Genomic DNA, 27,876 nt, shown 5'->3' on the forward strand with positions numbered 1-27,876 from the left:
GGGAGGCGGCACCGAGCGGGGGCTCGCCCGGCTCTGCACGGCCCCCACGGCCCGGCACGGCCCGGCCCGGCACGGCACGGCACGGCACGGCACGGCACGGCACGGCACGGCACGGCACAGCGCTGCGGAGCGCGCCCGGCTCTGCACGGCCCCGCACGGCCCCGCACGGCCCCACACAGCCCCGCAGCCCAGTCGAGATGCCGGTGGCCTACCGGTGTCCCCATCCCGGTGTCCCCATCCCGGTGTGCCCCATCCCGGTGTGCCCCATCCCGGTACCCTGTCCCGGTGTGCCCCATCCGCGTGTCCCATCCGGGTGTCCCATCCTAGTACCCTGTCCCAGGGTCCCGTTCCAGCCCTCTGTCCCAGTGCTCTGTCTCAGTACTCCCCATGCCATTTCCCTATCTAAGTGTGCCCCATTCTGGTACTTCTTTTTGGTACCCCATGCTGGTGCACTGCCTGCGCGTCCTGGTGCATCACTACAGTGCCATTCCCAGTGCCATTCCCAGTGCCATGTCCCAGTGCAGTACAAGTCCGTGTCCCCTCGCAGATCCTAGATGCACAGCTGCAGAGCTCGTGTGTTTATTGTACAAGATGAAGCCGGGCAGGAGCTGTGGGCGCCATGTCCCACCCCGAGGTATGCAGGAGCCCCTGCCCTGGGGCTCAAGCACCACACAGCCACCTCGCAGTACCCGCGGCCCAGACAGGGCTCTGTTGTGCCCCCAGGCACTGCCATGGGATGGATCCAGGGCCCCTGGTGCTCCCTGTCACCGCTGCCTCTTGCGGATGGCAATGAGGTCCTGGTGGATGGTGCAGAAGCTGGGCCGCTTGCGGGGGTCGTACTCCCAGCAGCGCTGCATCAGCTGGTACACCTCCTCAGGGCACTGCTCGGGAGGGTCCAGCCGCATACCTGGGGCAACAGGGATGGGGACATGGATCACTGGCCCCTCACCCCCGACAACCCTGTCTGGCCCATCCAACAGGCACAGCTCCACAGTGCTGGACCCACAGCTCATGGTGGCTCTCAGGAGCCAGCCCCAGCCATGTTCCCTACCATGCTCCACTGCCTCCCGCGTCTGCTGGTTGCTGAGGTTGGCATAGGGGACGGCACCCAGGCTGAAGGCTTCCCACAGCAGGATCCCAAAGCTCCAGACATCACTCTCTGAGCTGTATCGGCCTGGGGACGTGGGGCAGGACAAATGGTGTTGGCAGGGGACACACAGGTCACCACTACCCAGCTGTGCCCATGCTCCTGAGGGCTGAGGTGCTCGGGGTCTCTGCCTCCCTCCCCAGGACCAGGTGTGTGGGAGTGGGACAGTGCCAGACTCCTGGCGCCCAGATAAGCTGCGGGGTGCCAGGCCATGCCCAGCTCCATCCTGTACCATAATTGAGTGCTTCAGGGGCCGTCCACTTGACAGGGATTTGCTTCATCCCTCCTGTAGAGGCATAGATGCCATCCTCCTCCTCCCGTGACATCCCAAAATCACTGATCTTCAGGGTGTTCCTCTCCGTCACCAGGCAGTTGCGAGCAGCCAGGTCCCTGAGACAGCCCCAAGCAATCAGCCGTGCGCCCAGCTGTCCCTGGGGCTTCCCCTGGCACAGGGTGGGGTGGTGAGGATTCCAGGGCTCCCCCCGTCCTGCCAGGGCCCACCTGTGGATGCAGTGCTTGCTCTCCAGGTACTCCATGCCAGCAGCAGCATTCTCCGTCATCTTGACCAGCTCCTTCACCCGGAGGTGGGGACCCTCACTGCGCAGGAAGGTCAGGAAGTCTCCCCCTGTGCCCAGATTGCAGAGGCAGTGGGTGCCAGGCACCGCTGGCAGGCTCACCCGCGCGTGGGTGCGTGGGGACTGCGGGGATGGGGCCGCTCACCCTGCACCAGCTCCATGACAATGTAAATGGGCTGTTTCTGCGTGCAGACACCGATGAGCCGCACAATGTTCGGGTGTCTATACTGCTTGAGAATCCTGTGGGAACAAGGATGGGCACTGTGAGTGTAGGGGCCCCGGCTGCCCTGGGCACCAGCCACCCATTGCCATCCCCAGGGCACTCTGACCAGCCAGCCCGGGGACACAGCCCTCAGCACGAGGGTGATGCAGTCTCAGCAGTATCAAACAGCTCCAAGAGTGGACAGATGTGACAGGAGAAGCCCAACAGCCACACGGACCTGGCTTCCTGCAGGAACTTGGCCTTGAGCTCAGGCGGAAGGGTTTCCCGGCAGGATTTCACAGCAACAGGGGAGTTGTCAGCACGCAGGCGTCCACTGAACACTTCCCCAAAGTTACCCTTCCGAGACACAGGTGCAGCAGGCTCAGCTCACCATGTGGCCCAAGGCAACCCTTGTCCTCCTGCAGATGCTGTGAGGACAGCCCTGCCCTCCTGCAGACCCCACAGCACCCCATCTCACCCGACCAATGCGTTCCCCCAGCAGCACGTCCTCGTGGTTGAGCACCCATTTGTCCTGCAGCAAACAGACACCAGTGAGCTGCCCCTGGCCCACAGACCCCTGCAGGCCCCTCTCAGGCAGAGCCCCAGGTCCAAGGTCCCCTGTCTAGCTGGAGAAGCATGCCTGTGGCTCTCAGCCCAGCCATCAACAGGAGAAAGGGCCGGGCAGAGCTGCCCCTGTGCAGGGAGCCCCACCCTCCTCTCCGCTGGCTGCATCACCTTGGGCACAGCCCTGGCCAGAACAATGCCACTCTTGCGCGTGATGGGCTGCTGGCTCTGCAGGAGGTGCTGGATGAGCAGCGGAATGGTGGGGAAGCTGTCACCCTCCAGCCGAAACATGTTCTGCAGGGAGAGAGGCCAAGAGGTTGTGATGGGCAGGAACCCCCAACTGCCCATGCAAAGTGCCCATGCAAGGCCGCCCCAGCCACGCCCCCTGCTCGTGGCCACTCACACTGACAGCCTGGATGATGAAGTGCCGGGGCTGCCCATCCCACAGCACGCTGAGCACATACTCCTGCTTGCCCTGGCTCTCCCGCACCAGGAAGTCTCCACTGCAGGTCAGCAGCTCCTGTACCTCCGAACGTGGAATGGCCCCGTGGTACCAGACCTGCTGGCACAGCGGCTTCTGCACGTCTGGGATTAGGGGCACGGGGGGTGGCAGCTGGAAGGAGACAAGGTGAGCCCAGCCACGCACACTCCTGAGTTGTGCCGGAGGTGGGGCAGCAGCGGTGTCTGGAAGCTGTGCCCAGAGCAGGTGGGAGCAGAGTCTGGAGGTGCTGAAACAAGGAGGGCTGTGTGGCCAGAAAGGAGAGGACAGGCCCAGCAAGGCAGCTGGGTGGAGACCAGGGTGGCACCCAGGGACTCACCGAGTACTTTGGGCTGAAGATCCCCGTGATGTGGTTCTTGAGGGTCTCCAGTGCACTGGCCCCGCTCCGCTCCTGCTCCTGGAAGGAGGCAGGGGCTGCGCATTAGCTGTGCACCCACCCCTGCAGCCTCCAGAGCACACGAGGCCAGACTGACTCACCGTGGAGGAGACAGACTGCCGATCCTCCGGCAGAGGCAGGGCAGGCAGGGGGTCCCTGGTGCCCAGCTCTGCCAGCTTCCTGGCCAGCACGTCCCGCTGCAGCTGCAGCTTGGCCTGGGCACAGAGGCAGCCCTCGAGCTGCTGCCGCGCCTCATGCAGCCCCTGCCGCCTGCCCAACAAGTGCACCCTGGGGAGGGGACAGGGTGATCAGCACCCGCTGCCCTGGCCCCTCACCCCCCTCTGCTGCACCTCACCGCTCCCCGGGGCTCCGGCCCTGCTCCTCATCATGGATCTCTGTCTTCAGCTCCTGCATCTGCTGCTCCTTGATACTCACGGCCTCCGTGGCGGCCACCAACTCCTCCTCAACCGATGTCAGGCTGCAAGAGATGTGTGCCAGCGGGGGGCTCAGCCCCTGCCCCTCACCTGCTCCTGCCCACGGCTAGTCCCACTCACCAGTGCTGGACACTTTCCAGGGTCAGCTCATTCAGCTGCAGCTCCCCTGGCACCAGGTTTTCTGTGTCCTCCAGCAGGCTCTCATCAAAGGACACGGTTGGTGGGACCTCAGATTCGTACCTGTGGGCATCCAGGACAGCTCTGCCTCCACCTGCCCCATGCCGGCCGCTGCCGCCCAACGGCAGCAGGGCCGTACCCGGCAGAGAGGCTGCAGCTGTGTGGAGCCATACTGGTGGCTCTGGATGAAGCTGCTGTACTCAGTGGCAGGGTCGATGGCCTGGATGGCACTGGCAATCTCCCGGTGCGTGGCCAAAAGGTCTTCCTGTACCAGGCTGCTGATGCTGCAGTACTCCCTGAGGATCTCCTTTCTGCGGGAGCAGTGCTGGTTCTGGGGGGCCATGGGCATGCCCAGGGGTAGGGAGTGGGGTGCAGGGCTGGTTGCAGGGCACAGGATGGGCAGTGGGGCATGGGGTGGGCAGCGGGGCAGGCGGGCTCTTACAGGACGAGGACCATCTCCTGCTGCAGATTGTAGAGGGACTGATGCAGGCTGGGCAGCACCCGCTGGTAGTGGTGCTGGTGGTGCACTGCAGCCGCCTGCACAGCCAGCACATACTGATTGTGCAGGGCATGGAGCTTCCAGAGGCTGCGCACGTACTTCTCCTTCGCCTTGTCCCGCTCCTTGTCTGTGGAGAGAGGCTGTGGAAAACCCCAACCGCCAGCACATCACCTGTCCCAGCACCCAGGAGGGGGTCAGAGGGTGAGGGCTGGGAGAGGGTCCCAGGGCACACAGGGGGATAAGCCTGGGGTGGTCACACTGTGACACAGAGATGCTCCTGACCCACAGCGTGGTGTCCCAAGGCCCCCAGACTTCTGCCTGTCTTCCTGGAGATCAGGCTGGGCTCTCCTCTATGCTGCCCAACCCCAGAACTCCCACCCGCTGCAGGCTGGGCTGTGGTTTCCACAGAGTGCAGGTCATGCTCCAGCCACCCTTGACCCATAGGGAAGCTGGGAGGTCACGCAGGGGACAGGGGCCAGGTTGGCACCTTTGCTGGCCTCCTGGTACTTGCGCTTGGCCTGGGCGCTGTCACGGGCCAGGCTTCGGTACTGCGCCTTCAGCTTCTCCATCTCCTGCTGCGTCGTCTGGAGAGGGACACAGTCAGGGAGTGGGTCCAGCACACTCTCTTGTTCCCCTGCTGGCTCCAACATACCCGGCTGTACTCCTGGCTGAGCTGCTGCCACTGCTCGCCGAAGGCTTTGCGCAGCTGCTGCTTGTCGCGGATGAGCAGGCTGAGCTTGGCCAGCGGCCCCGCTGCCAGTTCCTCCGCATGCCGCCGCAGGATCTGGCTCAGCGTCTCTGTCCGGCTCACCAGCACCCACCAGGACTGCAAGAAAGGGAGTCAGGGATGGGGTGGAGATGGCATCCTCCAGCACCACACGGGCTCTGCAGGGCGCAGTCCTACTCTGAGGCATCCCTACCTTCTCGATCTGACCACCATGGTCGCCATGGAGCTGCCAAGCGCCCTCCTGCTTTTCCAGCTGGGACAACATGTGGTGCAGCATCCCTGCATACTCCCGGTCACTCTTGGCCCGCTGTGACATCCACTTCTTCATCAGCTCCAGGAGGCGCAGCTCCCCATCCTGCAGGCGCAGCAGTGCACTGTGCCCCTGCGGGCACCACAGCTCCGGCCCAAAGCCCATGGCACCGCTGTCCAGCCAGGGGAGGTCTGCTGAGCACCAGGACAGCCTGAGCTGCAACTGCTGCCCTGCGCTGCCTGCACCAGTGGCCAGGGCCCTTTGCATTTCACACCCTCCTACCCCCCCATCCGGTCTGTGCAGCAGAGATGGCCCTCCCCATCCTGCAAACAGCCTTGCAAAGCCTATTCAGAGCAGCAGGATGAGTGCTCCAAGCTCTGTGGGAGCTGGGCCCTTTGCGGATCGTGCTGGGAAGGAGGAAGTGTGGAGCCATACACAGCTGTGTCATCTCTGCCATGCACAGGGCTGCTCCCCAAGGGCAGCACAGCTGTGCCCCCCACCCCTGGCAGGCACCAGCCCCTCCTCTGGCAGCTCCAGTCCTGTCCTGCCCTTTGGCACTGTCACTCCTATGCCCGTAGTGTGGGAGCTCCCTGGGCCTGGGACACTGGTGGGAAGCCAGCAGAAGCAGAGGAGGGTGCTGAGCCCCAGAGAAAGGTGCTGAACCTGGATACGCCCTGGCATGCAGGACTCCAGTTGGGAGTCAAACGGATCCCAGTGGCAGTCCCTGGGTGCCCTGCTTTGAAGCAAGAGTGCAGCAGGAGCAGGAGAGTGCTGGGGCACCTCCCTGTGCAGCGCAAGATGTCTCCTGGCACAGCCCCTGACCTCACCAAGACCTTCCTCCCCAGCCCACAAAGGAGTCCCCCTGTCTCTCCTAGTACCTCACCGGGGCACAGTCCTTCCAACCTACATTTCTTGCTAGGTCTTCGTTGTGAGGCTGCTGCTGGCGTCCTGCTGGGGCCGGGACTGATGCGGTTTGGACCTGGTGCAGCTCTGGTTCCTGGGGAGGAACAGGAAACCCAGTGCTGACCATACAGCCATTGCGAGATTTCCTGCGCTTCCTCCCCTCCCTGCCAGTCTCCACGCCAGCAGCCGACGCCAGCACACAGTTCTGCTGCAGATAGGCAGTTCCCAGCCCCACCACACCTCCCAGCTGCCTCCCACCAGGGCCCGACACCACCAGGCCCAGTATACCTAGGGCTCCACTGCTCCTGTGGAGCCCTCACTCAGTGCCAGTCCCTCCCAGCAAAGCCCCCTCAGCCATGCCTGGTCCTGCCTGACTCCTAGTCCCACTCCATGTCCCTGTGTATTCAAGAGGCTGCAGGACCTGAAGGGTCCTGAGGACTCTGCGTAGCCCCACTGAACTCTGGCCACCCTGTCACCATCCCCAAGCCTGGCCCTGGTGACAGTGAAAGGCTGCAGGACAGAGCACCCACTGATGGACACTCAGAGTGCCCCTGCTGCCAGCCTGCATCACATAGCTGGGATCACATTCCCTGTGGCAGCCCTGGGCACCTCCCCTTCAGAGGGCTTCCCTGGTGCCACGGTGGCACTGCTCAGCCCTGGCAGCTGGCACCGCCACTGCCACTGCCCAGTGGCACAGCCCAGGTCAGCTCCACTCAGCCCAGCCTAGCCACCGCCTGGGTGTTTTGGCCTGAGCCCTCTCCCGTGACTGGCAGGGAGGCCCTGGCGCCAGAAGAGTTTCAATGCAGGACACTGCCGGGCCGATTCCACTTTTAGAGGAAGTCAGGGAAAACGCGTGTCAGCCGGGAGTTTTGCTGACTCGCCTTCCTGTAGCGGAGCAATGTGGGGTGGCCAGTTCTGCAGCAGCTCCAAGGAAGGGCTGCCACTGTACTGCTTCTCCCAGCACCACCATCCCTCCAGCTTCGCCCAGGCAGCGTGGGTGCCCTCCCCGCCCGCCCCGGGCTGCTCCTGGGCGGTCAGGGCTGGGCGGCTCCGCGTCTGACCCAGTGCAGCAGCTCCTCGGCAGCCCCGACTGCCGCCCGCCCGTGGGAAGAGCGGGGTGAGCGCGCTGCAGCCTGTGCACGCCACGGGGACCTCGCTCCTGACCACGGGAAGCCGCTGCGACCCCAGGCACAGCGAGAACGAGTGACTCCGCAGAGAGGAGCTGCCTCTGCGATGGAGCGCAGCCCCAACAGGCTCTTTTGTGGGGGCCGGGAGCCCGTGGGGGGCTCGGTGAGGCTGGGGTGAGCTGTGTCTGCAGCTTGGCCACAGCACCGGTGGGTGCCAGGTCCAGCCTGGCCATTCCTGCACCAGGCTGGTGCTACACACAGGGGCTGCAGCCGGCCCCCAGGCTGTGGTGAGGGGACGGAGCCTCGTGCTGTGGGAAACGGGTGCTAAGTCCCCAGGCTTTTCACACGCACGCACGCCCCCGTGCAGCCCTCGGAACTCACTGCCCTCGGTGCACGTCCCCATAAGCAGCTCAGGTGAGGGACATCCCCTGCCCGTCCCCACCGCACCTCCTGGCCAGCACTGGCTACTGCCCACAGCCAGGCAAGGACAGTCCCTGGCCCTGGGGGGAGGTCTGCAGGCAGGGCTCCAGCCCACCTCCCGCACCTGCAGAGCAGATTTGGGTGCCCCTGAGGCCCACGGTCTCCATGGCCAGGCCACTGCCCCAGCCGGGGCACCCACGGCACACAGAGCACAGGCAGCGGAGCTGGTTTGCATAGTTCTGAACATTTAATAACTCAGTCTCTCTAGCGTTATATCCACATCCATTAAATTAAAAACAGGCTCAGGAGGCAGCTCCCGGCTGATTAAATTACAAGAAAAAATTACTGTGCACCAAAAAGTTGTTATAGAAAAATAGTCCTGTGGCCCCTGGCCAGTGGCTCCATCCACGGCTGGCGCAGGTGGGAGCCTACACTACGGCCCCGGTGTGCGGCGGCGGACGGCAAAGGGGCTCGTGGCACTGGCCCCCAGCCCACCAGGGAAGGGGCAGCAAGGGGAAGGGCTCCAGCGGGGAGCAGAACAGATTGTCACCAAGTGGGGGCAAGGCACGTTGGGGGACTAGGGCTGCAGGAATGCTGGGCACTGCCCAGCACAGGCAGGACGCAGGCAGAGCTGGGGCAGTGCTGGCACTGGCGCTACCTGACAGTCCCAGCCAGCAGCACCTACAGCCCTCCCCAGGGGCAGAACGCAAGGGAGCCTCCCAAAGCAGGGACTGTGCGAGGGGTCCCTGCCCAGGCTGTGGGCTGTGCCATGGGCACAGGGTCAGGCGGTGCCCAGCCTGAAGCTCCCCGGTGCCAGGGCTCCTACCCGCTGCAGGCAGCAGCGGTGCGATGGGCAGGCAGTGGACAGCAGCAGCTGAGGCCTGGCCATTATTGCTGTCGAAGGGCTCGGGTGGAAGCAGACAGGCCCAGGGGAGGTGGCAGGGAGCTGGGACACAATGAACTGAGCCTGGGACGCAGCTCCGCATGGGCTGAGGGTGGGAGGGGCAGGGGGATGCTGTGACACAGGCTGGGCTCAGCTCTGGGGGCAGAGTCACCCCTGCACCAGCCAGCCCACCTTGAGCCACGGCAACCCAGGGATTTCACACACTGCCCGCCCTGGAGAACTCACAAGACCCCAAGCAGCAGCCATGTACCCAGCATGGGAGACACTGCTGCCAGTGCAGGGCCAGGATGTGTCGGGCCCCACTGCCACCAAACACCCCAGCATGGGGCACAGGATGGACACAGGGCCAGGAGGGATGGTGCAAGACTGGGACGGTGCTGTGCTGGGGATGGTGCCTGCAGGACCATGACTGGCCACCCAGACTAGGGCTGAGGGATGGTGCCAGTGGGTGGGAGCCCCAGGCTGCTGCAGTGCAGGAAGGGGACAGGGGCAGAGTCCAGGGCCCCTCAGCCTCACCTGCCCCAGGCCCACGGTGCTGGGCAGGGAGGAGGGAGGGGCAGGAGGGCTCATCAAAGGGCACTTTGGTCTCTGATGAAGGCAGTCCTCTCGCTGTGGGCCTCATAATCCTCACCGTCCGACTCAGAGGGACCCTCCTCCTGCCAGATGTCAGAGGGGAGCCCCTTGTAGGAGATGATCCCACTGTCCAGGGCATACACCTTCACACCCCGCAGGCTGAAGCCTGAGCGTGCTTGCAGCACCAAGAAGACTGTGACAAAGATGATGACAATGAGGATGCAGCTGAGGCTGGCAATGAGGACAGGCAAGTTGATCGGAGGGGGGGCCTCAGCTGGTCCTTCGCCATCTGCCAGGGCAGGGGATGCACGGCTGCTCTGTGTCTGGTGGGAGCAGGAGAGGTCCAGGCTGCTGAAGTGGGAGTGTGCAGGACAGGTGAGGCACTGGTTGGGGCCAGGTCCCACACAGGTGGCACAGGAGGGGTGGCAGGGCAGGCAGAGGTGGGGTGCAATGGGCTCCACGCTGTTCTCCAGGTCGTAGTGCGTGCTCTGGACACCGGGTGCGAAGCCAGGAGGGCAGTGCTTCAGGCAGCTCTTCTGGTGCAGGTAGTACCCCTCCTCGCAGACTGTGGGACAGGCAGGGTCAGCATCGGCTGGGTGCTGCTTGCGCCCACTTTCCCTCCTGGCTGTCCCCATACTCACCCACACAGGTCTGGCTGGGGGTCAGGGTCTTGCAGCCACTGCTCTCCAGCTGGTTGGAGAGGCTGGGGGAGTCGGTGGCTGTCCCATACAGCACAAGCGTGAACTTGGTAAGCGTGCCTGCAACAATGCAGCGTGAGGACCACAGAGGTGCCCACTAGACCACTCATGCCCATGACAAGCACAGGGAGGGGGCTCACGCTGGTCCCCCATCCTGGCTGCCAGGGCACAGCAGGGTTGTGCCCACCACCTGGGAGAGTGTCTCTTGTGGGGCCATGCTCCTGCACTGGACTCCCAAGGGGCAGGGGGTCAGGTGAGCTGGTATGGGGTCTCCTTCTCCCTGGACTCCTGCTGCCCCAGAGGGGCTGCAGCAGCATCCCGCATGCCCAAGTCCAGCCTCTCCCCAGCCACATCACCCAGAACATCTGAGATGTTGCTCCAGATGTTACTCAGGAGCGGAGGGGTGGGGAAGCTGGGTGACTAAACAGCTCACATCCCAAACTTGGAGGGAGGCAGTGGATGGGGAAGCACACCCCTACCATAGTTCTTGGCATCACTGGTGTTCTCAATCTCCAGCACCCACTCCCCAGAGGGGTCCTCATCCCACGAGTGCGTCGTCATGAAGGCCCAGTCATTGAAGCCATCAGCCGAGAAGTCGTGGGGCCTGAGCAACAGAGGCAAGATGTGGCTGTCAATACATCCCAAACTGACCAGTGCCAGCCTAGGCCAGGGGCCAGCCCAGGGCACCCCAGAGCCCAGCACCTACCTGGCAGCCAGGAGGGTGGAGCGGGTGCCCATGGGGCTGACCAGGTGGATGGCCAGGTCCCCCCGCCGGTTGTAGGACAGCGTCAGCCTGGCCTGCGCGTGCTCCAGCCGGCTGATGTAGTTGGCTTTCCCCAGGCAGGCATCCACTTTCCGCCGTACCTCGAGACGCTTCCCAATGTCCCTGACGAGGACAGGCAAGTGTGAGGCCAGTCCCAGACCAGGGAGACATTTTAGAGTCCCCATTCCTTGCTGTGGGGCTCGGCAGCTGTCCTCGGAACTGGGCACCAGGACAGCTAGAGCAGGAATCAAATCCACAGTGGGTCAGAGTGGCACCACCACTGTCCCATTCCCAGATGGGTGCAGGCAGGAGAAGGGGTGCCCCAGCTCTCGGGCACGAGGGGTGGGAACCGCACTGCCTCCCCAGGCGCCACTCCACACAAGCCCTGAATAGGCCCTTTATTCGTACACCGCAGGCCAGCCACACCCTGCACGGCACAGCCAGGGATGGGATGGGCAGGGACGCTCCCCCCACGATGCCGGCCCTGGTGCCAGCACAGGACGTGCCTGCTGTATCCACACAGGGCTGGATCCCCAGGGGGGTGAGGGCAGGGCACAGCCCTAGCTCCCTTCGTGCACAGGAACATGATTCCCCCCCACCCAGGAGCCCCTAGGGAGTGCCCTGGCCACAGACAAGACAGCACATGCTGCGTGTGGCGGCAGCAGCCAATCAGGAGTCAAAGGAGCTTCTGTCTGCCCCCTGAAAAGCCCCTCTGTCCAGGATGACTCGTGCTGGCTGCACCCCAACCGCAGCGCCCCAGTCTGCCCACATTCACTGGCCCAGCCCCACAGAGGGGAGGCTCATCAGTGACATCAGAGCTGGACGGCTGGAGGTGCCTTTCCCAGCTCTCCCCAGGCTCTAGCAGAAGGATGCTCCAAGGGTCTCAGCAGCAGTTCAGTTCCTGAGATTCTCCCCACTCCCTGCTCTGGGCCCAGAGGCTCTCAAGCTCCTGGGCAGAACAGATGCTGAGTGATCCTCTCCTGGGCTCACCAGCCCATACCTGGGCTCTGCAAGGATGTCAATGACACACTTCCTCTGAGGTCCCACCGTAGTCCAGTTCTTGGCCAGGCTCACCATGGCCCCGGCATCCAGCAGGCCGTAGCCATACGAGTGGCTGACTGTGGACAAAGAGGGGATCAGCACTGCCCCTGGGGGTAGCCAGTGAGGGATGTTTGCCTGGCCATACTGCAGGCTCACTGGGCCATCCTGCCTCCTTCATCCCACAGGGCTGCCAGGGCACTCTGCCTCAGCACCCCAAGGCCAGTGGCACATGTGGGACCGGGAGAGCCTGGTCCCACCCCAGCACCCCAGTACCTTTGCGGCCAACGCCATTGGTGACCCAGTCATTAGCATTCAGGTGAGCTGGCTTCGAGGTCTGCACCACCAGGTGCTGCATGTCCCGCCAGGTCAGGTTCTTGCTACAGGGAGACATGGAGCTCGGGTCAGTGCTAGCTCCTGATGGCCCCAGACAGGTTCTCGTCCAGGTGCCACTGCTGGCATGGGGCTGCCACGGCCACCCCCGTCCATCCCTTACTTGGCTTCCAGGGCGAGGGCAATGATGCCAGCGGCCAGGGGTGCTGAGGCCGACGTCCCGGTGTGCAACTCAGTGCACTTCTGTCTGAGGTCAGTCGTCACCTGCGAGGAGGAGTGCCAGGGCAGGAAACGCTGCAGGCGCATCCCACCCCGAGCCCCTGGCCTGCGGACAGCAGCAGCAGCAGCCCCCACTCACAATCTGCTTCTCATTCTGGTTGCCACTGCTGTAGGTGGTGGCTAGGGTGGAGGAGCAGGCCTCGCTGTACCAGGGCACATTGCCGTACTGCGTGGTGCTGCTGATGGACAGCGTGTAGATGCTGTTGGTGTAACCGTCACAGTTGCAGCTGTCATGCTCGCGGCCCCCATTCCCAGATGCCCAGACGAAGATGGAGCCCAGCCCGCCTCGGCCCTAGCAACAGAGGCGAGGTGAGGGCAAACACCAACACTGCCACACACAGGAAACCCCAGGCTGGAGCTGGGGACACGTGGGTGGCGCCAGCCTGAGTCGAACAGACAGAGCGGATGCAGCTAGGACACGGGGGACAGCATGACACCCCAGTCACAGCCACCAACCTCGGCGCCCTCACCACCACTATGCCTATGGAGTGTGCCCGACACCTCGGCAGAGACTCCAGGGCTGTCCCAGTGGGTGACACACCAGGCAGAAGGAGGCCCAGACTATGTGAGGCTTCCAGGAGCACAAGTCTTTTTCTGCTCAGAAGTCACCTGGCCTGACTCTGTCTGCATGGCATTGCAGTGCCTGGCAGAGCTGCAGGAGCCCACAGCACAGTCCCGGCCATGTCTCAGCACCCAAATGTGGCAGCTACCCTCGCAGAAGACGTGACAGAGTCAGCATGGCACCACATGCACCTCTCTGTAAGGAATCCTGGGCAGAACAGGACACAGCTCCCCAGGCAGGCAACACTGCCAGTACAAAGGGACAGTGGGGACGATGGGTGGAGGAAGTGAGGGTGAGCATCTGGCATAAAACCAGAAAAGAACCAGGAAAGGCCTTGGGAGAGCAGGGAGGGAGCATCCCACACAGGAGCCCTCACAGCAGTGAGATAACACCACATGGGAGGGGTCCTGACTCAGAGCCATCACACAGGAAGAACAAGAAATACTAACAGAGCCTGATCCTAGAGATGGGCTGAAGATGGCTCATCCTGGGAGGGCCAGGGTAACAACCAGGGCAGGCAGAGGGAAGGGAGACCTGAGGGGAGGGCAGGAATAAGGCCAGTGCTCCCCCAGCACACCCTCCTTCTGACCTGGCTGACCCCACGGAAGAACGCCTCCTCTGCCAGCCGGGCCGGGCCATCCACAGTCTTGCCGTCGTCCTCCGGGCCCCAGCTGGCACTGTAGATGTGGATGTGGTTGGGGTTGAGACCCAGGGAATGGGCCTCCACAGCATCAGTCACCTCCCCATCCAGCATGCGCACACCTAGGGCCAGAGAGCAAATGTCACAGGCGACCGGCTGGGGCAGAGTGGCCACAGTGCTGCTGCTGAGAACCCTCCAACCCCTGCTGCCAACCTGTGCCACAGGCTGTCACAGGGCTGCTGCAGCCAGCAGTGCCAGGGTCCCCAGCTCAGCTGCTGCTGCAGCCACTCAACACCCACAGGACCCAGCACAGGGCAGGGCAGCACCCACCTCCGATCCTGGCATTGTATGCCACGCCAACACCACAGATGCCGTTGTTTGCCACAGCAGCCACTTCCCCAGCACAACGCGTGCCATGTCTGCAACCAAAGTAGGATGAAGCGTGCTCGTACAGGGTGCAAGGAGCACAGGGGTCAGCACCAGCTGCAGCCCCAGCAACCCCCACCCGGGCTGCCTCCTGTCCGCTTGAACCAGGTAGCCAATGAAGGCTCCTCCATCTGCCCTCCTGCTCCAGAGCCAGGGCACTGAACAGCTCACACTGACTCTGGGCAGAAAGGGGATGCTGCTCACATCAGAAAGGGAGGTGAAGGGCTCCCCATGGGGCAGAAGTATGGCACCTGCCTCACAGCTTCCAGCGGCCCATGTGGTGTGGCCCTGCACTAAGTCCCTGCCACACTTAGGCTCTGTATCTTCACCCCTCCCTCCTGCCTCACCTGTTGTCATTCATCTGCGTGTATCGGGGCTGTGGGTCTGGGTCCTGGTCATTGACATCAAAACTTGCCCCTGGGTCCTGGAAGACAAGGTGGACACTTGAAGACTGTCTACATCAGCCACCAAGCCCCACCGCCCTTACTCCATGCCTGCACCCCATGGCATGAGGCTGAGCTGAGCAGGATGGGCAGGCTCCAATCCCATCTCCATGTCCTACCATGGTGGGCACCAGTCCTGTACCTCACAGCTCTGGGGTTGCCCTGCATGGACACAGCTGCCCAGACCAGCCCCCATGACACTGCACCCCGCACCACCACCCGAACTCACATAGTTGGCCTCCAGGTCAGGGTGGTTCTTCTCAATGCCGTCATCCAGGATGGACACCACTATGCCCTTGCCTGTGTATCCCTGCTCCCAGGCCTGCCGCACGTTCAGGTCCCGCTGGTTTGTGTTGTACTGCCAAGAGAAGCCTTGGCACTAGGAGATGCACCCAGCCATAGCCACTGTGATGGGCGTGTGCCCACAACCCACCCAGCTCTCAGCCCACTCTTCTGTGGCTTGCAACAAGGAACCCCAGGGACCTGGGCACAGGGTTGGGCACAACTAGCTGAGAAGGGCTGCTCTGAAAGCAAGATTGAGCCCCAGCTGATGCCCAAGCTCCAGGAATCAGGCAGAGACAGGGACCCATTCCTGGGCTAGGCAAAAGGCTGTACCTCCCAGTCCAGCCCTGGGCCCCCACAAGCTCTCCCAGCACTCCAGCCAGGAGCCACAGCTCTGTGAGCAGAGCCTCCTCCCTGGGGTGTTCTCATAGGAGAGCACTGGGTGGCCGCTCCAGGCTTTCCCCCTTCTCCTCCTTCCTCCCTCCTCCCAGCCTAGCGGCAACTGCCTAGCAGTTCCTAGGTTGCCACATCTGTGTCCCCAAACTCGCAGCCACAATCATGAGCACAGGCCCCTTTTCTCACCCGACACTCACCAGGTACCACTGCTGCGGGAACTTGGGGTCCGTGGGCTCCATGAAAACGTCTCGCTTGGTCCTGCGCTTTGCCACTTGCTGCTCCAGCCACTGCACCTGAGGGCACAGAAGGTGTGGGGTCCCCCACCGACCCCTCACGCCACAAGTTCCTCATGTCCCCAAGCCCTCAGCTTGCCTGGAGGGGCTCTCCCTGGGAAGCTCACAGTCAGCTCTAGTCTGGCAGAGTATTGGACCTGTCAGAGCTACTGGCACCCCCAGTCCGGCCCTCCAGGCCCCCTCCTGACTGTGCCTGCAAAGGCTGTGTTCCAGTGGAGTGGGGCAGTCAGAGTGCCACGCTCCGCTGAGACATGGGCTGCCAAGAGCTGCCACGCCACACCACACGCCTTCCAGGGCCTGGGCTGAAACCAGAGAATGGGGAAAACAGCAGCCCCCACACACCACTGCTCTGGGATCTGTTTATTGCCCTGCACACCTTGTCCTGTCTACAAATACACAGAGCTCTCCTGGGGAGAGAGGGTCTCCTGGGCCCTGGGATTGCAACAACCCACACGCCAATGACGCTGGCTCCACCAGCCCCCTGCCCCTGCCAGACATACGGTGGGCTCCCCCCGCCTCTGCCAAGGAATGGTTAAGGCAGCTCAGCCCTGTCTTGTGCCCAGCACTGGCTCACGTGCCTTTGTGAAGTGCCCAGGACCAAAGTCAGGCCCTCCTCGCTCGTACCTGCGGCTCCCTGGCCAAGCGGCTGTGCCAGGGCTGGTGGGGCGAGAGGGAACGCTTCACCACGCCACGGTGCCGAAAGTGGTAATAGTCACCAAAGATCTGCAACACAGAATGCTGCTCGTGGGACAGACGTGACAGCCTGGTCTCCCCGATTCTCTACACCCCATGTGTGCAATCCTGCTCCAGGGCCCCCATACACAGGCTGGGCCCCCACTCCAGAGTGGCTGGTATTATGTCCGGTACTCTGGGACCTCCTGTGAGAAGCTGTGGCAGCTGCTGACAAGGCAGCTGGGAAGACCCTGGAGTAGCAGAAATGCAGCTGCTGTGCACCTCACCCTCCTGCAGGTCCCCGCACGGCAGCAAGTCTAACATTGTCCAAAAAAACTGCTGCCCTAGCAGGAAGGGCCCAGGCAAGCAGTGGCAGAGAGGGACAGGCCTTTCAGAGTCAGCCTGTGAGAGACACCACACTCAGGAGCCAAACCCACTGCTTCTCTCCCAGTGCCACCCAGCTCCTCTTGGAAGAAGGTCCCAGTGGCTCCAGGCCTCACACTCCAGGTGTCCTAGCCAGGGCAGGGTCTGCACCAGTCTCTGCACCTCTGGACAGGCTGCTGGCTTCTCCCCAGGTGCCCCACTGGAACATCCACCCAGTGTCAGCCTCCACCTGAGGCACGGCCGGTTTCAGTGGGGCAGAGCAGGGGGGCATGCAGGCATCCATCCCAGCAGGGTCCAATTCCCACTGCCAAGCAGCTGTGCTGTCCTCACCCCAGCTCCATTCCCATGTGGGGACAGCCCAGACTGGGACTCCAGCACAGCCCAGCTGGGGCAGGACAGGAATCCAGGACAGCTGGTGAGGCCAGGAGGCCATTCTGCCGCCCAGATGGTTATTTTTAAACCCCAAACCCTCTCCAGTGCTGTCATTTCCGTATCCCTTCTCACACATCCTGGGGCTGATGGACACAGTAGCCCCACCCTGGCCACCCAGCCCTAGCTGGGGATAAGGGGACAAGCATGCACCCAGTCCCCTATGAGTCACAAAGCCCAGGCAGCAGCCACAGGCAGGATCCAGCTGCCCAGGCTATGCCAGAGCTGGAGGGGCTGGGCTGCAAGGGCTGTAGGAATATAAAGACATCTCACCATCCTCCATATCAGGTTGCCCCAAAACAGTCTGTTTGGGGCTAACAAACCTCCCCAGCTTATTAGAGCTCTGCAGATGTGCTGCCAAATTGGACAGACTGGGCCGAGCACAGTGCACCCAGCTGAGCACCCTCAGGCCTGGTGCAGAAGTCGCCTCTCCCAGGTATGCACTTGATCCCAAACCCCGGGCCTGTTCCTCTGGCACACCGCGTTCCCCAGGACAGCCCGGGATGCATGTCAGTTCAGAGCCCTTGAGGAGGTGTCAAGGTACAAAGCCTCTGCACAGGGCTGATGGGGGAATGCAAGCTGCAGGCTGGTTGCCCTCCCTCAGCATCCCTCATCCCCTCCAGGGGTATGTACACAGCCCAGATTGTTCCTCCACACAGATCGCAGCTCTGACCGGTCATCCACCTGGATTAGGTCTGCACTGACACTGTGGTGGCAGCCAGGAGCTGGCCAGCCCACACACTTCCACCCTAATCTCCACTGTCCCTGTCCTCAGCAAGGACAAAGCCACCCCCCAGCACCACGTGTCCCTGGTGCCAGTTCAGTGCTGCTGCCCAACCCCTGGCCACAGCTCACAACTACCCTGGCCAGTCCCTGGGCTAGAAGGCTGCCTGTATGCCTGGCCATGGCCCCGGGAGTGGAGCAACATGCTGGACCTGCAGCCTGGTGGTGTGGGAGACAGGAGCACCCCCTCCCGGGATGGCACTGTCCTGTCAGCACAGCCCAGGGATGGCACCATCAGTGTCCTTCCCCAGTGACCCCAGTCCCAGCAGTGGGGGGCAGTGCCTCTGCTGTCTTCTCTGCACAATCCCAGCAGTGCAAACCCCTACACACCCCCCTCACTGCCACATGCAGCCTTCACCTCTGACCCACAGCCCCCCACTGTCCCCTGTGTCCTCCCTCGAGCCCTCCCCAAGGCCACTGGAGCCAGTCAAGGGCCCTCTGCCCAAGGTGCCACTGGCTGCCATTCCATAGGCAGCAGCACAGCTGTGGCTATGCCAGGACAGCGCAGCTTCAGGGACAGTGTCCTGACCCCAGGCTGAGGCCAGGATCCTCTCAGATAAGGACACTGGGGCCCTCTTACTGGGGCACTGCCAGCTGTTCCCAGTCCCCCCACTCCCAGCCTGGCTGCATACCCTGTCCCAGTGGCACACACTCCCAGGAGCAGCAGTCCAGAAACCTGTAAGGGAAAGCCAGGCTCTTTCCAGCCACGCTCTTCCCACTGGAAGGGTTTGTCTGCAAAGCCCTGGCCAGCCAAACCTCGTCCTGCAACGCAGACAGTGGGACAGGCTCCAGCACAGGAGCAAACATGCCCAGACCTGAAGCTCCGGCCACAGCCTGGGCTGCTGCAGCACGTGAGGCTCTGCTTGCAAGGGCAGGCTCACTGCTGCGAGGTTATGGGGAGCTGGGAAGAGGTGCCAGCCTGCAGAACCACGGTGCAGGGAGAAGACAAGGGCAGAGCTGGCACAGAGCCTCTGTGGCTCACAGGGATGGAACTCATGACAGGCCTGGGCTCTCAGCTGAAGTACGAGGCTCTGCACTGTGAAGATGAAGCCACAGAACCAGTGGCCCTTGGCCCTGGCATCCAGGCCTGGGACCAGGCACCACAGCGTGATGGGAAGCACTGCCAGGAGCTTCCAGCTGCCAGTACCTCAGCCCCATCCCCACTCCCAAGGGGTCTCATCAGAGATCCAGGCTGGTGGGACATGCCACTCTCCCAGTCCCCTACTCATGGCAGCTGCCTTGGCCTGACAAATTCTTTCCCCTGAGATCTACTCTGAGCCACTTCCACACTGACAGCAGCTGCCTAAGGCAATGCCATGGCCTGCCCAGCACAGACACCCTCACTGAGGCCTAGCCATAACCCCCACAGCTCACTCCTATGACACAACACAAGTCCCAGAGGGCCTTGAGTACCCAGTGCCCATGCAGGACTTCTTTTGGGTGGCAGGACAAGGTCCCGCTGGCTCCTGCAACAGACACCTTCCCACTGCTCCCAGCAGCTGCTCCCAGCGAGGTCCTGACACCACAGCCACCAGTTGTGCAATTTCCTCTGGGATTTCACCCTGCACTTCCTTCCTGGAGAAACAGCTCACTCCCAGCAGAGCCACGCATACTGCCTGGTCGCTGGCTGACAGCAGGGAAAGCTGAGAGTTGAGGGGACTCCCCTGCTGACACATCTTCTGTCAAGGACAGTTTAGGAGTAAGAATACACAGCTGCTGTCAGACCCTCTCTGGAGATAGCTCGGAGGCACTGCTGCTGTCCCGCTGAACCAAGACCATGCTGCACTGGGCAGCTTGCTGTGGGGAGCAACAGCAGAATCTGGAAGCTTTCCCATCCATCATCACACAGCACTTCCAGTCCAGCTCTTCACACTAGGATAGGCTTTTCCTCCTTCCCCATCTAGCAGGCAGTGTGCCACACCATGTCACCAGGAGGTCCCAGTGACAGAGGGAGACCCTGGCTCCACACAGGTAATTGCCACCATCAAGTCAAGGCAGCAGATGCTGGAAGGCCACAGCAAACAGGCACACACACAGTGGCCCTGCTGCCAAAAAGAGCAGGCCCCAAGCCAACTCTGGGACTAAGCTCAGTGCCTGCCCAGACCATGTCAGAGAAAACTAGCTGAGTGAGAAGAGGAAGCAGGAGACTTACCGGGCCTAGGTTGAGGAATCCATGCTTCCTGGCCAGCCTGTCAGCCTCCTGGGGTCCTGCAGGGACGAGCACAGCCCAGGTGTTGGTGTAAATATGCTGGGCCAGCACCTCCTGGTCCAGGAGAGTGAGGGCTACCACCAGAGTCCAGAGCAACAGCAGCGAGCAGGGCCTCAGATCCATCAGAGTATCGGGGTTCCTCGAGCTGGGGAGCAGGAGGGTCCCAGGAGCAGGAAGGTCCTGGGAGGAGCAGGTCCAGCAGCCTCCCAGCGTCAGCACTCCGAGGCACACCGGCCTCTCTGCCCTACTGGTCCCAGCTCAGCCCAAGCCCACATGGGGCCAAGCCCACAGAAGCACAGGAACACACCATCCAGGAGAGAAGCACGATCTGCAGAGACAGGACAGAGGTCATGCCCAGGGCACCTTTCCTCAGACCTCGAGAGGGCAGGCTGTGCCACGCTGAGACGTGGGCAAGGGGGCCTGGCACACAGCACCTGCTGCCCCCCACGGCACACCAACAGCCAAGGAGCCGCCTGGCTTGGCGGTGTGCCCACATGTCTGCTCCTGCATGGAGATGCTGTTTACCTTGCCTATTACCCAATGTTTGCTTATAAACACAGGGAATTAACCAGAAGGAGAGGAGGGCACAAAAGGAGGGGAGAGGCAAGGCAAGAGAGACTGCTGTGCCTCCTGCTGCCACTACCCCTGCTCCAACTGGGATGGGACTATCCGGGTACAGAGGTGGGAGCAACTGAGACGGGAGGCCTGCCTTGCAGTCCCAAGGGGAGACCAAAGAAGCTGTGCAAAGAATCCCAACAAAATGAGAGACTGGTAGGAGAAAAGTCAAGGGGAGCTCCTGATTTCTAGCAAACCCGTAGGCTCTCATCTCCACAGCCATTGACCAGGCAGTGGCTGGCAGCCATGGCAAGCACTGTGCTGCCTGTCACCAGCAGCAGCTCAGCTCTGCCCTTCCTCTGGAGCACAATATGGTGACACCGGTGTGACTCATCCCCGCAACCCGGTGGAAACCAGGACCAGGAAAAGGGGCATACTGTCACCTCCAGCATGAACCCAGGGATGCCCAGAAACAGCTCATACTTTGTGTGAGGGCAAACACAAGAACTTGTAAGGAAAGAGCAGGGAATGACCCACCCAGTGTAAGGGAGACCACAATATGATGGTGCCAAGGTGAGCTCCACACACGGAGCTCCAGAGGGATGCTTGAATATCTAGTCATACTTCAGAGAAAGCTGGAAAGGTGAGAGCCGGCAGTGCCCAGAGGAGCCACATCCCCCTCCATTCAGAAGTGGCCACAGCGAGCTGGCAGCCTGGGGCACTGCCAGAGGAGAGAGCTCCGAGCAGCCGCCGGAGACCCCGCCATGGTGTACGGCACAGACAGTGCAGAGACTCTGGCACAGCGGGGCTCCCCCATCAGCGACCGCACCTCGGCCAGCCCCGGGCCAGACCGCCCCAACAAAGTCCCAGAGCTGCGAGCACCCGCCGGAGGCTGTACGGGAGCCCCGGGTGCCAGTCTGTCAAGGTCCTCAGCACAGTAAGCACAATGGAACCCTATCTCCTATGGTCTACCAGCGTACTTGCCAATACCTGGCTCCCAGGCCGGGCTATTTCCCACCGCACTGGTCCCGGCGCCAGCAGCCGTCCCGCTCCGGCGGTGAGCGCCGCACGTGGGGACAGCCGGCCCGCCGGGGAGAGCCCAGACCCCGCCGAGCCTGCCCGCCGGAGCCGGGAAGCGAACCCCGCGTGTTGGGACGGCCCGGCCGCCGCACCCAGCCCGGAGCCGCGCTCCGGCTCCGCACCGCGGCCCGTGCCCGCTGCCAAGGACCCAGCCCCGCACAGGAGCAGCCCAGCGGCCCCGGCCGAGTGGCGGCCCCGGGGCCTGCGCGCGGGGGCGGCTCCAGCGGCGGGGCTCCGGACGGCTGCGGCCGGGCCGGGGCCGGGGCCGGACGCGGCCTGGCTCCCCCTCGGTCTCCTGCAGCGGCGGCTCCGGCTACCCCCGCCGCAGCTCCGAGAGCCGCCTCCCGGCCCCCAACTCGCACCGGGGGACCGCCGGGCCCGCACATACCCGCCGGCAGCGCCCTAAGCCCGGGGCTGCCCAGCGGCTGCGGCCCCAGAGGCCTCCCCGGCCCCTCCGCCGCCCGGGTCCCGTCCGGCAGGGCCGCCCCAGCTGTCAAACCGCGGTCGCCGGCGGGTCGAGCCAGCCCAGGCCGATGCCGGTCCCGCGTCCTTACCGCGCGGCCTGCCCGCTGCGCTCCGTCCCGTCGGCAGCCGGGCCCGTCTGTCGGCGGCGCCGCGTCACGCCGCGGGGCGCCCGGAGCGCCCGCCCCGGAGCCGGGCCCGGCCCAGGCAGGGGCGGCCGGGCGGCCGGCGGGGCCGCTTGTTTACGCCGCGCAGCTGTCAGCGCCGCCCGGCCCCGCCCCGACGGCCGAGCCACCGGCCCCGCGCGGCTCCCTCGGCTCGGCACGGCCCGGCCCGGCCCGGCCCGGCCGCCGCTCTGCCGGGCGCCGCCGGATGCCGTCACCGCCGCCCGCCCCTCCCGTCCCGTGCTGCATCGCCGGGTCCGTCACGGACCCCCGGCAACCCCTCCGTGCCGCCCGCCAGGGGCACCGCCACTAGCGGGGCCGTTCCCTGTCGCCGGTACCGGGCACGGCCCGGGGCTTTGCACGGCCTCTCCTGCAACCGAACATGGGGCTGACCGTGCCACCGGGGGGTACCCTGTGCCAGCCCAGGCAGGAAACCCGGATCTGCGCTGTGAGAGCCGTGAACCCCCGCCACGGGCCCGCAGCAGTGACCGGGGGTGTAAGGATGCCTGCAGGGAAGAGCACGCAGAAGATGCCCCGTCTCCCACCTGCTGCAGCAAGTGGTGCGTTATGCTGTGGCACGGGGCTGGCAGGACATGAGCGCTGCCACATTAGCCTGTTCCAGCCCTGGCAGACCCCGGAGCAGAGAGTTCCCCAACCAGGCTGCGGTAATCGCACTTCCCATGGGATCCTTACCGTGGGGCTGCAACCCCAGATCGGTGTGCAGCAGCCTGACAGAGAAACTGTCTGGTAAGGAATAACACAAGGAAAAATCTATGAGCCCCATTTCAAGAGAGAGACTTCCACCAAGGAGGAAAGGTGAGAAGTGAAACACACAGCTTCAGTCATTTGTAAAGAACAACCTGCTGTGGGCACGGGACCATGTCATTAGCAACACAAATGCAGCAGAACCCACAGTGACCTGAACCCAAACTGACCTGAATCCTCCACACCTGCGATGAGTCTGGCAGCTTGGGGCAGGAGCAGGTCCTAGTGCTCTTTCCAGAGAAAAGGAAGTCACTCAGATACCATGATCAAGATCGTGAAGCATTAGCAATCACACAGGAAACAGTCACCTTGGTAACCGAGATGCTGAGAACAGCCCAGAAAATCTAGCACAGGGCAGGTTGCTGTGCTAAACTAGGTTAGTTCTGCAGGGCAGCACCCTGGCTGCAGGTATTTGGGCTGGGCCGACCCTGGCATCCAGCCTCAAGTGCTGCACCAGAGACCACCAGCCACAGGGGCTGTGGTGCCCCAGGCCCACCTTAAGGGCCACAGTCCCACCAGGGGGAGAAGGCACCCACCCAACAGGCAACACTCACCCCAGTGTCACTGCAGCATCCTCAGTAGTTGTCCCTGTAGCTGGCAAGCTCAGGCCTGCCCTTGGGGGCACAGGGACCAGCTGTGCCCCATGGGGTTATATGGAGAATGCATGGACAGGGGCAGGTCCAGAGCTGGAGTCCGGACCGGTGGTGGGAGGGAGGATGGGGCGCAGGCTGCCTGCCCCACCCATGAACCTTACCTCTGGATGCCTCCTTTGGGCGCTGGCAGCCGTGCCTAGGCAGGTGAGGAGCTGACAAAGGGCCCTTGTCACCACGGGCTTATCGTGGTGCTGCAGGGCAGGCGGGCAGGAAGCACCGCGCTCTTACGCAAACCACTGGCCTGGGACCTGTGCTGACCCCACAGCCCTGCCAAAGAAAACGCCAGGGTCGGAAAGCACCTGGCTGCAGGTGGCACATCGCCACGGACGGGGAGGAGACCCGTTGTGCCAGCAGCCCCTGGGCCCAGCTGCAGAAGGAGCAGAGAGAGGCCACCAGCATGGATCTGAGCGGCTGCCGAGCCCCATTCACCTCACAGGGCTGCCAGGCGCACCTCTCTGCCCCCAGCCACCATGCAGTGAGGGGTGAAACAGCTACTGCCACACATCTGCCAGGCACAAACCCTCATCTCAGACTTGGGGACCGTGGCTCAGAGGCACCAGTGCAGCCCAGGAGACAGCAGAAGCAGCTGCTCCATGCAGCAGTGCCCAGCAAACTGGCAGCACTACTGCCAGCCAGTCGTACAGTCCCACCCTGCGAGGTCTGCCCTGCTAGGATCCCCTGGGGTTCTCATTATGGCCACAGGGCCAAACTGCTCACTGGGGGTGGGAGAGTCCCCCACACTCCCCTTCTCTGAGCACACTGTGGTGTCACTTGGCTGCACACACAATCAACAGAAACCCACTTTCATGGAAAAATCAGGTTCATTTTTAGCTTTCAGGTTGCAGAATACAACTGCCCATCTGCCCAAGCTCCCTGGGAAACAGAGCAGGATAGGGGTGTACCCCTGCCTCCAGACACCCCAGCCTGGGGGACCTGGAGGATTGCAAGTGAAAGCAGCTAGTGAGTGGGCAATGGCAGGTAAAGGGAAGAGTGCCCACACAGAGAAACCAGCAGAGAAAACCAAGTAACAGGCAGCAACAGCAGGCAGAAACTTCTGGATGCACCAAATCAATAGCAGAAGGTTTACCCAGCACAGAGCAGACTGCTCTGCCCCCATGCCAGCAGAGGTGAGCCCACAGTCCCTCTGCTGTGCTGTCCAGCCTTCTCCCTGCACACATCTGCACACTGTCCGAAGCAAAGGCTGCAGTCCCTTTCCCTGGAGTCTCCCCAGTCAGGCCCCTTGGTGCTGAGGGAGCTGGGACTGCCATGCTCCAGGCAGGACCTGTGGTCTACAGGGTCCAGCTGGCTCCAGCAGCTCTACTCATCTCTGACTCCCAGACACAACATCTCACTGTAGGCACATGCAGGGACACAGGCCCAGCCCAAACACCCTGACCTTGTCCTTGCAGTACAGCAGAGCAGACACAAACAGCAGCTGCTCAAGGTGGGTTTTGTAACTATCTGCCTTAGGCTTTGTCAGCAGCAGTCGTATGGTGCCAAGGTACTGATCCACAGCCTAGTCTGGCTCTGCCCCTGCTCTGGGCTGTGGGACGTGCTCTTCCATCACCTGTCCTGGACAGCACCCTGTCATCACCAGCTGTACAGGTGCAGGGATTTCCTTGCCCAGCCTAAGCGCATAAGGTGCCTGTGGCACTTGGGGCTTTCCACACAAGTGACACACACAGGAACACACACACACACACACACACACACACACACACACACACACACACACACACTGGCAGGGAACACAAGTCTGGGAGCCCGCCTGCAGCCCAGCAGTAGGAATGCCATGTGCCCGTGGGCTGCAGTGGGCTGGGGGAGGGGGTGCTCACAAGCACAGACACACAAACCCAGCCCAAAGACCAGCAGGTGTAGCTGGCACAGCACTGAGGGGCAGACTGGCCCATGCTCCAGGCTCACTCATGGAACAGCTGCCAGCCTTACATGGCTTCACACCACCCCAGGAATGGGGGACTCAGCCTCACAAAGTGTCTCCCACCCCATTGCTGCCCAGCTGCCAACTGCCAAGTGCTGCAGGGCCAAGATGTCAGCAGCCACTGCACTGGGCAAAGGGAACACGGGGCAAAGAGACTTCGCAGCGAAGGGCATCTTCCTGCCATGGCCTCCAGCACCTGCAGCCACGGAACTAAGCCAGGCTTGAAGGCATTTCCCTGTTTGCCCAGGTCTTTAGTTTGGTTTCACTTGAATAGGACAGTATCTGCTTTGTACGCAATCCTCAAGCTTCCTCTTGGGTACTGTGGCCAACTGTTCCTTCAAGTCCTGTTAAAGCTTATTCCTTGCAATGTGGCACAGGACTCACTAGGTGGGAACACACTGTAAGAACACTCAACAGTAACAACATAAACACAGAGTGGCTGCTCTGGTTGTCACCTGGGTGCAAATGCCAGAAGAACACCAACAAGCACACAGATCCACTCTTGCTTGTTCCTGGCAGTCTGTAGGTGCTGTAGGATTATAAAGGCACCGATGCCTCAGTAGCTCAGGCGAACCACCAGCTTCATGGCACCATTTCTGCCTGCAGCAGAAATGGGTCTGTATGGAGGGCACTGCAGGGACACCCTTCCCTGGAACCAGAGCAGGGACTGAGTCAGGATGCCAGGTGCAGCCAGCCAGTGCTGCAAGTGACTGGGCCCACCTGTCCCCGTGCCTGGGGCAGCCACCCCCACCTGCAGCCCAGCTAGATCGTGGTCATCCAACTGGATCTGCCCAGCCCTGGCATCTCTGTAGGCCAAGGAGAGTCTCCCAGGAGAGAGCCAGCCTCCACGGTGGGCTTGGGACCTCTGCAGCCACTTCTGGGACCAGACTAGGGTACTGCCGCCAAAAACTTGGTCTGCTCTCCCCTAGACTGGCTGCAGAAGATGCGGCCAGAGGGACATCTCCCAGCCCAGACCAAGGACACCAAAAGAAAAACACTTCCCTGCACTCCCTTACAGATTGTGCTCCACTGCTGAGCCACCAATTGGAAAAGCACATGTGCCCTGGCCTTTCCTGGTTGCCAGAGCTAGCCTCACCCCACAGGGGCTCTGCCACACAAGCACGAGAGTATCTGCTCTGCTACTGCCAGTGAACTGTTAAAGTGTGGCTCGCTCCCCCTGCTTCCTAAATTTCCCTGCCAGCAAGCAGATTGCATGGAAGATAAAAGAGGATTTCCTCTTCCTTTCTTCGTAGAAGCCAGCAGAAGGTAGCAGAAAGTGGCAGACTTGGCTGCAGTGGCTTGTGACGCAGTTTTACCCAACTTAAGAGAAACTGTTATCTTCTGCGGCAGGATGCTCGCACAGGGACATCCCACCCCAGCCACTCGCCCTACACCGTGAAGCCTCACACACCTCGGAAGGTGAGACGTGCTGACACAGGCAGCAGCCGGCTGCTTACAGGAAACCCCTAAGAAGCAGCCGTGGCCCCAGCCTTTCCCCACAGACACTTCACACCCACGGCAGCGGGACTCCCAGGAGCTCCCCCAGCCTTGCCGTGCAGCAGGCGGAGGTGCTGCCCCACCGGCAGCAGCCGTCCTGCTGGCGCTGGCCGAGGGCTCCGGGGGCACGCAGGAGCCATTTGTCCTTGCTGCCAGGGAGCCAGGCAGCAGCGCCGGGGCTTGCTGGAGCTGGCTGGAGCAGGCAGAGCAGGGAGACTGGAGTCACGGCTAGCTGCCGGCCTGCTGTGCCGCGCTGCAGGGAGGAACGGCACGGCTTGGGCAGCAGCCACGGCCACCAGGCCTCCAGGGACACCCAGCCCCGCTCTGCCCCGAGCAGCCGCGCTGGCAGCGGGCTCCGCACAGCCCCGCAGCCCCACCGCGCACCAAAGCGAGCAGCGGTTCTCAGGCTGAGCAGGCAGTTCGGCACAGGAATTTGCCAGGCGCAGGCCGTTCCCCGTCTCAGTGAGTTACGGCTGGCCCCGGGCGCTCCGTTCCGGCAGCTGCCGGCTCAGACGCAGCCCGCACGGGACGGCCGGGCCTGCAGAGCCCCAGCGCGGCGCTGCCCGGTGCCCCCGCCGTCCGATGGCCGCTCGGCCGCTGCCTCGCCCTGACGCCCCTCCGGGGAGAAACCCGCATCGTGCAGGAGGGAACGGAGCCTCTCCCGGCCGAAGGCGGATGGCGAAACGACGGGGGACCCCCCTGCCCCCCAGCCGCAGGGCCCGGAGCACCCCGCGCCGGGCCGACACGCAGCCAC

The 27,876-nt window shown here is 62.8% G+C and overlaps 2 protein-coding genes across 11 annotated transcripts; both read right to left on the minus strand.

Annotated features, from left to right (window-relative positions):
• Nucleotides 1-563: 563 nt before the first annotated feature.
• On the minus strand, nt 564-6,495 carry FES (FES proto-oncogene, tyrosine kinase). 8 transcript variants are annotated; one of them, XM_030281140.4, is made up of 19 exons: nt 6,358-6,495; nt 5,394-5,555; nt 5,126-5,299; nt 4,961-5,057; nt 4,417-4,600; nt 4,148-4,285; nt 3,918-4,037; nt 3,719-3,841; nt 3,465-3,651; nt 3,307-3,384; nt 2,892-3,047; nt 2,660-2,782; nt 2,403-2,456; nt 2,163-2,281; nt 1,868-1,962; nt 1,649-1,772; nt 1,380-1,537; nt 1,052-1,174; nt 564-907 (listed from the first exon to the last, which is right to left on the minus strand). In XM_030281140.4, exons 1-19 carry the CDS (start codon nt 6,478-6,480, stop codon nt 765-767), a joined length of 2,481 nt encoding a protein of 826 aa, XP_030137000.4. In that variant the 5' UTR covers nt 6,481-6,495; the 3' UTR covers nt 564-764. The 8 variants fall into 8 exon arrangements, 7 of the variants coding, with proteins under 7 accessions (XP_030137000.4, XP_041574244.2, XP_030137001.4 ...); XM_041718310.2 differs by having other exon boundaries at nt 2,892-3,101; XM_030281141.4 differs by having other exon boundaries at nt 2,892-3,101; nt 5,394-5,641; nt 6,358-6,482.
• A 1,630-nt stretch (nt 6,496-8,125) lies between these two features.
• FURIN (furin, paired basic amino acid cleaving enzyme) lies at nt 8,126-27,821 on the minus strand. 3 transcript variants are annotated; one of them, XM_072934167.1, is made up of 17 exons: nt 23,588-27,821; nt 23,204-23,263; nt 19,951-20,335; nt 16,155-16,253; nt 15,435-15,530; nt 14,789-14,917; nt 14,464-14,540; nt 14,021-14,109; nt 13,640-13,812; nt 12,568-12,780; nt 12,373-12,473; nt 12,153-12,256; nt 11,839-11,956; nt 10,782-10,961; nt 10,555-10,679; nt 10,019-10,135; nt 8,126-9,942 (listed from the first exon to the last, which is right to left on the minus strand). In XM_072934167.1, exons 3-17 carry the CDS (start codon nt 20,128-20,130, stop codon nt 9,374-9,376), a joined length of 2,370 nt encoding a protein of 789 aa, XP_072790268.1. In that variant the 5' UTR covers nt 20,131-20,335; nt 23,204-23,263; nt 23,588-27,821; the 3' UTR covers nt 8,126-9,373. The 3 variants fall into 3 exon arrangements, with proteins under 3 accessions (XP_072790268.1, XP_072790267.1, XP_030137004.1); XM_072934166.1 differs by lacking the exon at nt 23,204-23,263; XM_030281144.4 differs by lacking the exons at nt 23,204-23,263; nt 23,588-27,821 and adding an exon at nt 22,197-23,180.
• Between the last annotated feature and the right edge of the window lie 55 nt (nt 27,822-27,876).

The sequence above is a fragment of the Taeniopygia guttata genome, chromosome 10 (genome assembly GCF_048771995.1).
Source record: "Taeniopygia guttata chromosome 10, bTaeGut7.mat, whole genome shotgun sequence".
NCBI classification, from domain to species: domain Eukaryota; kingdom Metazoa; phylum Chordata; class Aves; order Passeriformes; family Estrildidae; genus Taeniopygia; species Taeniopygia guttata.